This window comes from Mycothermus thermophilus (genome assembly GCF_041956435.1).
Source record: "Mycothermus thermophilus strain CBS 625.91 unplaced genomic scaffold VTJ04scaffold_3, whole genome shotgun sequence".
Taxonomy (NCBI): domain Eukaryota; kingdom Fungi; phylum Ascomycota; class Sordariomycetes; order Sordariales; family Chaetomiaceae; genus Mycothermus; species Mycothermus thermophilus.
Window position 1 is genome coordinate 4,218,398 of NW_027191429.1, and position 10,627 is coordinate 4,229,024.

The following is a 10,627-nucleotide window of genomic DNA, read 5'->3' on the forward strand; positions in this document are numbered from 1 at the left end:
AACTGGAAAGACTAGCTCAATGCTGAATACTTCCTCAAGCCCCTCATTACTCAGGTCTTTGCCCCTCTGCTGCCCTCATCGCATTCACCCTCAGACTGGGCACAGCGGACCGTTCTGGGTGCGAAGTGGACCCGAATCGTCCACCGCCCACCCCTCGCTGCCGACAGTGAGGGGAGCCCAAAAGAGCTGCCACGGGCCCTGCTCGCGCTTGATCCGGAGTAGAACATTGTAGTTGTCCCCGAAGAAGCTCTGCTGCCAATCTGTCTCCAGGACGTGAGCTTCATTGATGTACGACCCGCCTCCTGGCGTCACGTTGCGGACGGCATCCACGTGCTCCATCAAGCGACTCTCAATGACCGCGGCCTCGTACGGGCTGATCTTGTCCAAGTCGACTGGCGAAAAGAGGAAACCGAGCATTACCGTCTCACATCACGCCGGATTGACAGCTGCCGGAGCTGGGTATCCTGCCGCTTCCAGCGTCGGTGCATTGCTGAGCGTGAAGAAGCCATGTCCGGCCTCGACGGCAGCGCGAAGTGTCTCCACCGCGTAGTTCAAGGGAACTTCATTGCTAAGAACATTCTTTGGAAACATGCGCGTGGTAAAAAGCCACTCCCCGATATGCAAACCCAACTTGTTGGTGAGGTTGGTGTAGAGCTCGGTGATTGGGGTGTCGATGGCGGCTGCGATTCCAGCCTCGTTGAGAGCGTCAAGAAGCGGCTGGACGAACTGAGTTACTGTTTCCGGGGTTAAATCCGGCATTTGGATAATCACCTCCATGTGGAATTGGTTGTCGCCATGCGGAACGGTGAGAGTCAAGAGAAACCCCTGAGCTTCGACGGTCGGGATCACAAATGCGAGAACCTCGCGGAAGCCTTTCCAGAAGGTCTCGGGATCTGACACAGTCGCTCCATTGTTTTGGCCTGCTGATGGCGTCGCGGCGAGAGTGAAGTTGAAGTGTGTAAATGTGACGTTGACGGGCGGATGTGCCTTGACGATGACGGATGTCACAACGCCGAAGGTTCCTGGCTGAGTTAGCGTGTCTGTTTGGGAATTGTGCTGTGAGGGGATGAGGATTGTCGACACACGTACCACCGCCACCGCCCCTCAGAGCGAAGAAGAGATCTGGGTTTGTCTGCGGATCCGCCGTCACGTAATGTCCGTTAGCAGTGACAAGGTTGATGGAAAGAACTTGGTCGGCGGCCAGACCAAACTTGGAGCTCAAGGGAGAGTGGCCTCCACCCATGAACCAACCACCGTATGATCCAAGAGTGAGACAGCCGGCAACGGAGTTCGGTGCCAGCAGAGTGATGTTGTGCTCCTGGGCGTACGCAAGAGCTTCAAATGCCTGAACTCCAGCACCGACACAAACCGCAGGACCTCGATAGTTTCCTCCAGGCTGGAGGTAGTCATCAAGGTAGTCGAAGCCGACGAGGTGGTGGGTCCAAATGCTCAGCGAGCCGCGCCTAGGCTCCTGCCGATGGGATCATGTCCGGTATTCCTGGACCTTTGTTAGCAGGGCGACCCAGGATGATGGAAGAACGGACTGACTTGATGACTAGCCGAATGTTTCGATTTCTCGCAAAGTTGACAGCAGCCTGGACATGCTTGACACTGGTGGCATTGACGACGTAAGCAGGGTACCCTCCTCGGGTACAGTCGCCGGTCGGATCCCTGAGTGAGTGGGCACGTATTGCCTTGGGGCCACTGCATCCAGGTTGCCATGGGGTCCTCGGTGAACGTCATTTCGTCTGCTACCACGTGGGGGAGGTTGCTGCAAGCCTCGGGGTTAAACTCTGGCCAGGTTTCGTAGCAGATCGAAGCCAGAGGCGGCGGACTCAGGAGAGCGCCCCCTAGAGTCTCGTTGAGCTGCGACCATTCCTCCTCGGTTGGCCAAGAAGGCGTCCCTGGGAACGGTTTGCATTGTGAAGCGGCCCCGGCAGTCGACTTGTCTCCGAAAGCCACGGCGTCAAATGCGGCGATGTCTTCGGGAGTCAACTGGGTTTCGTCAATACTGCCGGTGCCGGCGGGGAAACCATAGACTCCGGGAACGAAGCCAAGGTGGAGGAGCGGGGACAAAAGCAAGGTGACAGGGAGCATGATGTCCTGCGGGGAGTGGATGTGACGACGATGTGGGTGTGGATTGCCCGTTGCGAGGACTCGAGGAAAAGAGGGTTGAAGAGGATGCTTCGGATGGCAACGCGTTCCGGTCTCTAGAGTCGGTTCTTGCATCCAATATGCTTTCCTGCATCTAATTCCCACAAGCCAGGTGCATTCTCGCTGGTCAGAGCTGCCTCCTCATCAAGCACGGAAAGCGAGCAAGTACAGTCCGGTTCAAGTGTCATCTGACAATGCTCCAGATCTTAGGTCATCATGCCACCTCATTTACAAGGCCAACATCGCAGTGTGCAGAACATGACAGACGAGATGGGGACAATGGAACGCGAACACATCAGATGCTTGCGGAAACTAGGTGGGTATTTCTAGACTGGCTGCGTTGGACATGAGATGGTTTTCCCTGCGTTATGTTGCTTTCTCATGTGTGTGGAAAAGATGCTCCAAGAATTCCCTCGCCTTTTCTAGATCATCGTCATCCACGCTGCCAAACTTGGCCCATCCATCGAGCGCCATGCGCCCATACCTCGTGGCGTTCGCCATATTGCCGTTGAGATAGTGGAGGTGAGCGAGCGTATCATGATAATCGGGCATGAAAGGCGGAACCCTGTCCCACTCCGAAAACATGAGCAGTTCTTCAGCCATGACGATGGCATCCTTGTAGTATCCCGAGGACTTGGCGTCCGCAATGGTCTCCTTGAGGCTCTTAGTCTTTCGTCTCCAACTCTCAGAGTTCTCGAGCTCATCCGGTGGCCCGCGGCAGAGCGAGCAGGTGCATTCGAAACCCCAGTTGTCTCTGAGATACCGTCTTCTTTGCTCAACCGGCGTCTCCAAGGGCACGTCTGTATGGTGTCAAGAACATGGTCAATAGCGTTAACTCATCAGCACTACGGAATCAAGCACGTACAGCTTATCAGAATCTCCTCCCCGGGCTTGATCTCATGATATGCGACGATTTCCATGGTTAACCTGCGTTCGGAGAACCGAGTGAAGGCACTGCCATAGGTTAGCATTCGTCCGAGTGAACCAAGCTGATCAACGCGTTTCCCTCAACGCCCCCGTCTACCAGCTTAGGGATGGCGCTTACTTTGGACGGCACGAGTGGTTGATTCTCTGTTGTCTTTGTTAGTGCATTGCGTTAAACCGGGGCATCTATCATCACAGCATACCGCAACCTCGGGGAACAGTCCAACATGAACCTCCGATTCCGCTATGACAACCGTGTTGGTGTTCGGTCCAAGGATAGCATCCACCTCGTACTTGGACGAACCGCGATGTAATTTGTACACCTTGTTTCGTGTCTCTTCGGGGAGTTGATTGATTGCCTGCTTCAGGATACGTCTCCTGTGATGGGGCTTCGTGTCCGCCAGGAAGGCAATCTCGATCAGAACCGCTGGGAAATCCACCATCACAATCTCCCCGGCCTTGATTCTGCGTGTGGCAATGACACCATATCCCTTCCCAGGAACCTGGCGCACTTCATATGCCGGACCCAGGGACTCCCGCTTTGTTGCCTGGAGAGGGCTTGGTTTGTCGACGAAGGCGTCCATGCCGATGAGGTGGGATGCGGTGGTGACGGAGGTGACCAAGCTGGTGCCATGCTGGTTCCGGAACTCTGTCGAAGTGAAAAGGCAGTCGATCCTCGTGGAATTCGTGTCTCGTGGGGTCTGTGTCATGCAGCGTGGCGGAAAGCTCCAGCTGAATTCATTGGCGCTGTCATCATCGACAATCCCAATCTTCCCGGGGACGTGGCAGACATTGGAGCCTTTGTTTTCCAGTCTGCCACCAGGATGGTGCGGACAATGCGTCCATGGGCTCGCCGAAGCCGGTGTGATCAACGCAGCAAGGAGCGCCAAAGCCGGCAGATGAGATAGTCGTGGGCCATCCCGCCCAGACGATCGCGACAGCATGGTTGCAAGAGGTGCGAGGTTGAGTCGACGAGGTCTCGAGGGTGAAGTCAACCTCAATCTGAGAGGTCCAGCGATTTTGAGTATAAGCCGTATATATTTGCAAGGTGGCCGAAGTCTTCCAATGTTACTGGAGCGGCTCAGATGTAGCGCCCAAGAGCCTCATCACGATCCCGGCAATTAAAGCCGACGGCTAATCAGGAAGCCCCCCATTGTATTCCAGCGTACCACAGAGATAACCAAGGTAATTTTTCCAGAGAAGTAATTCCATCCTTATGAGCTCCCTGGGTAATATGCGGATTTCTTTCAATTGGTGACAGCTGCGTGCTCCGACCATGCCCTGAGAGGCTTGTCCAATATTAACTTTGCATTACATTATGGCGATCCGTCTATGTGTATCCTGGTTTCTTGCAACCCGAGTACGCTTCAAAACAAACCGAAACAGTTGGCATAGTATGTTGTTGTCGCGCTCCAGTCCGAAAAGACCCCGATCACGCCAACATCCTGGGCGAGAACATGCAGCAGATTGTAAACATCACCTTCGTTGTTGGTGACGTTTGCGACGCTGGCGTAGTAGTAACCACCCCCTGAACCGTCTGCAAGCCAGCCGCTGCGCTCCAGCGTCCAAGTGATGATCTTGAGGCCAGCCTTCTTCGCCGCCAGAGCGTACTCGCTCGGCACAATCTTTCCGTTCTTGACCGTCACGAGGTATGGAAGCGGAGGAGCAATGATCTTGACGCCTGCTTTGGCGTATTTCTTGAGGTTGGCGATCGCCTGCGGCATGGCGCCAGGGGCATCTCCGCTCTCGTCGAGCAAAACCGCCTGCTTCGCAAAACGCGGCTCGGCCTTGAGCCAGTACAAGACGTCGTCGTAGAGGAACGACTGCGGAAAGACGCGCTCGGGCTTGATGCCCGCCTCCTTGAACTCGTCGATCATCTGCTGGGCGAACTTGGCTTGGGTGTAGTCACTGCCAGGCGGGAACGGCATGGGGACCTCCGGAGTCTTGAGTTCGGGGGTGAACTTGAGCCCCAGGCTGTCGACAAGCTTGATGAACTCTCTGAGAGTCAAGACGGGGCTGCACTTCTTGGCGTAGAGATCCGTCTGATACCCCGGGGTACCACCGAGGAACTCTTCTGGTGTAGTGGCATGGGGATTGTATGCGTCCATCTTTGCGCAGAGCCTCTTGATCTCGTCAAGAGTGAAGTCGGAGGTGCAGCACTTGGCGGTGGCCTCGGAGCCGTTGGCGGCCGGTTGAAACGGGACGGTGCACTTTGCATTCAGCTCAGGAATCGCCACGACGTTGGTGGTGGTGTGCAGGTCGCATTGCGAGTGGCGGCAGACCAAGCGCTTGTCTTTTGTGAAGGTGACATCACATTCCTGGATGCCAGCTCCCATCCGTGTCTGCAGCGAGGAGTCAGCAGTAGCTCAAGGATGGGTCGTTGCGAGCACTCACTCCGGCCATGATCGACTCGTATGTGTGCTCCGGGAACTGCAAGGTTCCGCCGCCGCGGTGGGAGATGCTCCAAGCGCTTGGCTTCATGTCCTTGTCCGCGCATGAGAGCAGTTTTTGCTTGAGTGGTCCCTCATCCATATCCTCCACGAGCCAAAAGGGTCGCGGCCCGAGGGAAATCCGTTTCACAGGCTTTACGTCATTGTGGGTGAGCGTGCCGCCGGCGCTCGGTGCTGCTAGAGAGGAAACCGCAAAACTAGCACAAGCTAGCAACCGTAGCAAAGGGATCGCCGACATGGTTGTTGAACTCTGCCCGCAAGCGACACGACAGCCAACTGTGTTCTAGGGACGCAAAGCGCGAAGACAGTACCGTTGAGCAGCTTAAGTACTGATAACATGCGCGGGATCCTTCAACCCCGACCCTGGCCGAAGCCTCGGCTCCTTCATCCTCCTCATCCATGTGTTGTAGGATGTCGCCCACGATTGCAAAACCAGCTTCCCTATTGGCGCTAGCCTGTCGAAAACCGACGAGGTTGCTTATGTGCCCAAGATGTTCACCGTGATCATCATCGCCCCAATCCTGTTTATCCACTTGCAACGTGAGCAAGATGCAAACTCGGATTGGCCCCTGAAAATGCCTCCCCCAGCTATGGATATCCTCAACATCTTGAACAATCTGGAAGCTTGAACACATTGAAGAGTGAGGATAAGTCCAAGAGAATGATACACCGGCGCATAACGATGCGGCGGAACCATCATTAAACCCGTGATCCACCAAAATGTTACATCATGTGTGGCATGTAGGAGTGGATAACTGCTCGATTGAGCAGGGCAGGAATGGAGGAAGCGAGTGAATTGAGCTTGTGCTTCCGAAACTGAACTGAGCCCTTAGGGCGAAGGAGTGAGCCTATCTATATACACGCAGCGGTCGGATGGCAGGGCCGAGAACTGGGTCCCCGTCGCCAGACCTGGCCAGGGTTCTGAAGTAGGGGCACAGGACTCGGTCCCGTTTAGAGAGTGGCTCTGAAGGGTGGCGAGTGAGTTTTGAGGTCTTGGCAGAAATGAGCCTCAGAAACCTCAATTCCTGTCACATCATGTCATGGGGCAATCCTATCTCTTGGGGAGTGGATCGACGGTGAAACCTTATGTCAGGGAGCTCGAACTCCCCTCACCCATCCGCGACAGGCTATTGCCATTCTGTACGTCGAGGAAGGTGTAAGGACAGATTTCATTGATTGCAACCCGGGATTCTTGAGTGTTAAAACAGTCGTGGGCTATGCACTCCGACTTCAAGGCTGTCGCCAACAGGACGTATTAATGAAGCGGCAGAGTCGAAACCAAGAACGGCGCCTAATGGGAAGAAATCAACAGGTTCTTTAGCGTCAACCGCTGGGGGTCCGGTTCGCCTTTGACTATGTTTTCTTTTCCTTTCCTTCTTTTCTTTCTTTGGGAAAGGTTTCATTAAGACGGAGAGAGACGGCAGGAAGTCATTTAAGGTACCTACCTGGTAATTAGACTACCTATAACCTGTCAGCGGAGGATTAAGACCTTGGGTTTTTTCCTTCCCGTCCTTAGGACCCAGAACGTCTTTGTCCTCGACAGTTCACCTTTAGCTCGTCCTTCTTTTAGTGCCTGTATCTTTACATACATTATTAAGCTGTCTTGAGCTGGGCTTGTATCTTACGTCGGCCGAACACGTTTGGCGTCCCGCTTCCGTGCCACCCATGACTATCGCATCGTTCCATTGTTTCCGCTGTGGTGAAACGGTAGGGCTTTTCCCGCTGAAACAACAGCAAAGTATGTAGGTACGTACATAAGCAACGAACGTGTATCGTGGTACAATGGCGTCCTGCATTGACTAGCGTCCAAGGCTGATGACAAAGAGGTAGCAGACCCTGAGGCAACGTGAGAGCATTGACAACCAAACGGATCTATGTATGCGAACACCTCGCCCAAATCGCAGGGAACTATGCATTCCTGGAAAGATGCAAAGCGAAGGACGTAGATGATGTTGTCCTCGGGACACGCAAGACCCAGTGGGATGCCTGAAGGTGCAAGAGAGCTTGCTGACGATGGTGGCTGTGTTACCAACGACGAACGGTTCAATGGAACCTTGCTGCATATAATGCGACGTGAGGCCCAGCCCTACCAAGTGTCGCCCGCGACGATTCGTCTTGTACTGCAGTAGACGCGCTAGTTGGGCCACTTATTAAGTAACCCCTGAATTAACAGGTTGAGCCGACTGCTACGTTTACCCGCCAGCACCGAGCAGCGTTGCTATGCGATACGCGACAGGGTTGCCTTGGTCTCAACATAAAAGGAAGGAAGGTATCCGCCATGGCTAGCATCTCTGGGCTCATCATCATCGGTTCGTAGGCTCAAGTTACCAACCTGTCTCCAAGAAGCCATCAAACCTTTGCGCGGCGCGATCATCAAAGCTAACAACATGACTCCTATCCTGTCCCTCCCCATTCTGGGGCTTTTTGCGCTTCCTGCTATCGCCCAAACCCAGACAACTCCAGCCCAGACAACTCCGACAGAAATGGTGGTGACGATGCTCAACTTTGGATGGAACCCGGAGGAGCTTGTTGGATCCGTCATTGCCGCAAACCCAACGGCGACAACATACAGCATCAAGTGCCCGGGAGAGCAAGACACATGCGCCGGTTTCGACGGACCTCCGCCTGACATCACGGTCGTCGCTGGGCCATCGACCGCCGCGGAAACACGGACCGTGACTGGCATCGACGTCGACGGAAAGCCAATTGTGGCTTCTCACGTCATCACATGCACCCTTACAGCCACGGCTCCTGCGAACGGCCCCTGCGAGTACTCATATTGGGCCAAAGGCACCGCAACGGGAACAAGCTTTGATCTTGCTCAGGAGTCGAGGTGGATGACGGTTGGGCCGGCGACAGTGACTGGCGGTTTCGAGAAGCTCGAGAGTGGGACGTCTCTGCTTCGTGTCCCGGTGTTTGTGGGAGTTCTTGCGGCTGGCATCGTTGCGTTGTTCGGAATGATGTAATGTAATGCCTGGGAGTGTTGAGTATTAGCAGATAGTACCTGATAGATGTTCAGTGAGCGGCGGCTTAGCCCTTATTGGTTGTCATCGCATCCTGGATTTGCCTGAATAGCCTGAATTCTTCTGATTCAGTTGTGCCCTTAACGCTCCTCGTCGGTTGCTGATGCTGTTCCTTTGACATGTCTCTGAAAACTGGTGCTGTTGTGGCTGCCACGAAAGGAAGAAGAATGGGAAGAACAGTGCGTCAGTTATCAAGGGGATTGAGGATTGAGGCTGTCTAATTGCTTTGTTTAAGACCCAGAAATGACTAGGTACTGCCGAGGGCAATCATTGAACCAATATTGCTTGACCTGGAGAGGAATATCTTAGGTTGTCGCTGTAAGTTTTGGCTGATGCGCTGGCGACAATGCAGCAACCAATCATTCAAAATCTTGGTGACCATTTTGGGAAGGTGGGGTGTCGCGGGGCAGAGCTTGCGCTTGGCACGACTTCTGCGGTACCCCAGGCAGCAAACGGACCGCAGCGGGCAGCCTCTAAAGGGCCGGGTGTCGAGGACGAAGACGCGGCAGAAGCTCCCGGCGACGAGGAGGCAGCCCCTGCTGTCGCCCAGGTCGTATCGCAGGAGCAAAGAGAGCTGGACGAGTCGTTCACTGGCTTCCCTTGCCACTACTTCACCGTGGACGAGGCTGAAGGCATGTTCGACACGGCGTATGGCAACCACTGGAGTCCGTTTGAAGACGAGATCCTGCAGCGAGAGTTCTGGACCCATTGCAAAGAGCTCATCCTCCAGAACTACCTCAGGAAAAACACCCGTCTGCGGCCCTTGTCGAAGCTCATGCTCTGGCGATACGGCTGCCACCTGTACGACCTCTTCACGTACGAGCTGAAATTCGATCCTCGCTATCCGACCATTCGGGTCGACGAGGTGAATACGACCTGCCGGCTTCCTTTTCCAGGCCCCAAGCTCTGCGAGTCGCTCAGAACACTTCTCAGCCACCCGATCTGGGGCAGCAACATCTCGCTGGCAAGGTACGTTCTTTCATACGCCGTGTACCTTCGAGTCCCGGGCCACATCCCGCCGTTCATGGGCAGGAAGACTTCAGGCGCATTGGAACGGACATTTGCCCGCCACACAAACGACTACGAGAAGACCCTCTTCCTGCAGGAAGTATACGAAGCACGTGCCCACACCCAGAAATGCAACGTCTCTGCAAAGCATTGGCACACATCGTCGAGCCCGACCGTCCCATCGCAGACAAGGCAGAGCGCAAGCGGCAACAAAGGCTCTTCCTCCTGCTCAATGACGATGTCAAGAATGTGATACGGGCGCTTGACGATCTCCAGTGCGGTGGACGGCCAATCTACCAGCGATGCGGTCAATACGCGGACGACTTCAAGAAGCACCTGATGGCCCGCGCTGACGTGGAGCCCCAGAAGACCGAGACGATCGCCGCATGGGTGCGCAGGTTCTACCTCAACAGCATCCGCGACTGGATCATCGGAAAGCGGCAGCGCTTCGACAAGGTCTACAAGTACGACGTGCCGTGGAATGCCGGGGTGCCGCTCAACTTCCTCCATCACTAAGACGCCACGCAGGATCATGTCCGCATGATTCGAGGAGAATACTGGACCTGTCTCCCGGAGCACCGGCCCCGTTATCTGCTCAACATCGATCCCCGGCGCGAGCCCGTCGACTCGACCGATGATGATGCGAGCGACGTAGATGCGGGCAAAAACACCGAGTGTCTGACGGGGTTGGGTGAGACTCGGGACCTCGACGTTGTGACGCGGGAAATCCGGCGCGAGTTTGAGGACTTCCTGCGCGCGAACCCCGAGCATCAGCGCGACGAGTCCAGTCTCGGCGTTGAGCCCGACATAGCTCCGCAAAACGACGCCAGCCCATCTGAGCGCGACGTGTCTCCGGAGGCCGGCCATCGGGTCACAACCAGTTCCGGTGTGACAGCCGCGATCAGCCGGCATCTCCTGAAATGGCACATGATAATGGCCGCCAGGCGCTGAGTGAGCCGACTGACTATCCGTCAGACAGGGACCTTGGAGGCTCACAACTCTAGGACCTGTCTGACCAAAGTGACCATGTATCAGACAGGGGCCTGGGGGGTTCAGTCCCAGAATCTA

General features: G+C 55.2%; 6 protein-coding genes across 6 annotated transcripts; 3 read left to right on the top strand and 3 right to left on the bottom strand.

Moving 5' to 3' along the window:
- Nucleotides 1–90: 90 nt before the first annotated feature.
- VTJ04DRAFT_5689 (uncharacterized protein) lies at nucleotides 91–2,097 on the bottom strand (the record flags this gene model as incomplete). Its single annotated transcript, XM_069363830.1, has 5 exons — nucleotides 91–373; nucleotides 434–1,022; nucleotides 1,090–1,471; nucleotides 1,545–1,611; nucleotides 1,688–2,097. The coding sequence occupies 5 exons, from the start codon at nucleotides 2,095–2,097 to the stop codon at nucleotides 91–93; spliced, it is 1,731 nt and encodes a 576-aa protein (XP_069220638.1).
- A 423-nt stretch (nucleotides 2,098–2,520) lies between these two features.
- On the bottom strand, nucleotides 2,521–4,022 carry VTJ04DRAFT_5690 (uncharacterized protein; the record flags this gene model as incomplete). The annotated part of the gene is made up of 4 exons (XM_069363832.1): nucleotides 2,521–2,954; nucleotides 3,020–3,108; nucleotides 3,200–3,225; nucleotides 3,282–4,022. The coding sequence occupies 4 exons, from the start codon at nucleotides 4,020–4,022 to the stop codon at nucleotides 2,521–2,523; spliced, it is 1,290 nt and encodes a 429-aa protein (XP_069220639.1).
- A 423-nt stretch (nucleotides 4,023–4,445) lies between these two features.
- Nucleotides 4,446–5,766, bottom strand: VTJ04DRAFT_5691 (uncharacterized protein; the record flags this gene model as incomplete). Its single annotated transcript, XM_069363833.1, has 2 exons — nucleotides 4,446–5,420; nucleotides 5,473–5,766. The coding sequence occupies 2 exons, from the start codon at nucleotides 5,764–5,766 to the stop codon at nucleotides 4,446–4,448; spliced, it is 1,269 nt and encodes a 422-aa protein (XP_069220640.1).
- A 2,149-nt stretch (nucleotides 5,767–7,915) lies between these two features.
- On the top strand, nucleotides 7,916–8,494 carry VTJ04DRAFT_5692 (uncharacterized protein; the record flags this gene model as incomplete). The annotated part of the gene is made up of 1 exon (XM_069363834.1): nucleotides 7,916–8,494. The coding sequence occupies one exon, from the start codon at nucleotides 7,916–7,918 to the stop codon at nucleotides 8,492–8,494; it is 579 nt and encodes a 192-aa protein (XP_069220641.1).
- A 403-nt stretch (nucleotides 8,495–8,897) lies between these two features.
- On the top strand, nucleotides 8,898–10,075 carry VTJ04DRAFT_5693 (uncharacterized protein; the record flags this gene model as incomplete). Its single annotated transcript, XM_069363835.1, has 2 exons — nucleotides 8,898–9,672; nucleotides 9,747–10,075. The coding sequence occupies 2 exons, from the start codon at nucleotides 8,898–8,900 to the stop codon at nucleotides 10,073–10,075; spliced, it is 1,104 nt and encodes a 367-aa protein (XP_069220642.1).
- Nucleotides 10,076–10,099: 24 nt separating this feature from the next.
- On the top strand, nucleotides 10,100–10,510 carry VTJ04DRAFT_5694 (uncharacterized protein; the record flags this gene model as incomplete). The annotated part of the gene is made up of 1 exon (XM_069363836.1): nucleotides 10,100–10,510. One exon carries the CDS (start codon nucleotides 10,100–10,102, stop codon nucleotides 10,508–10,510), a length of 411 nt encoding a protein of 136 aa, XP_069220643.1.
- Between the last annotated feature and the right edge of the window lie 117 nt (nucleotides 10,511–10,627).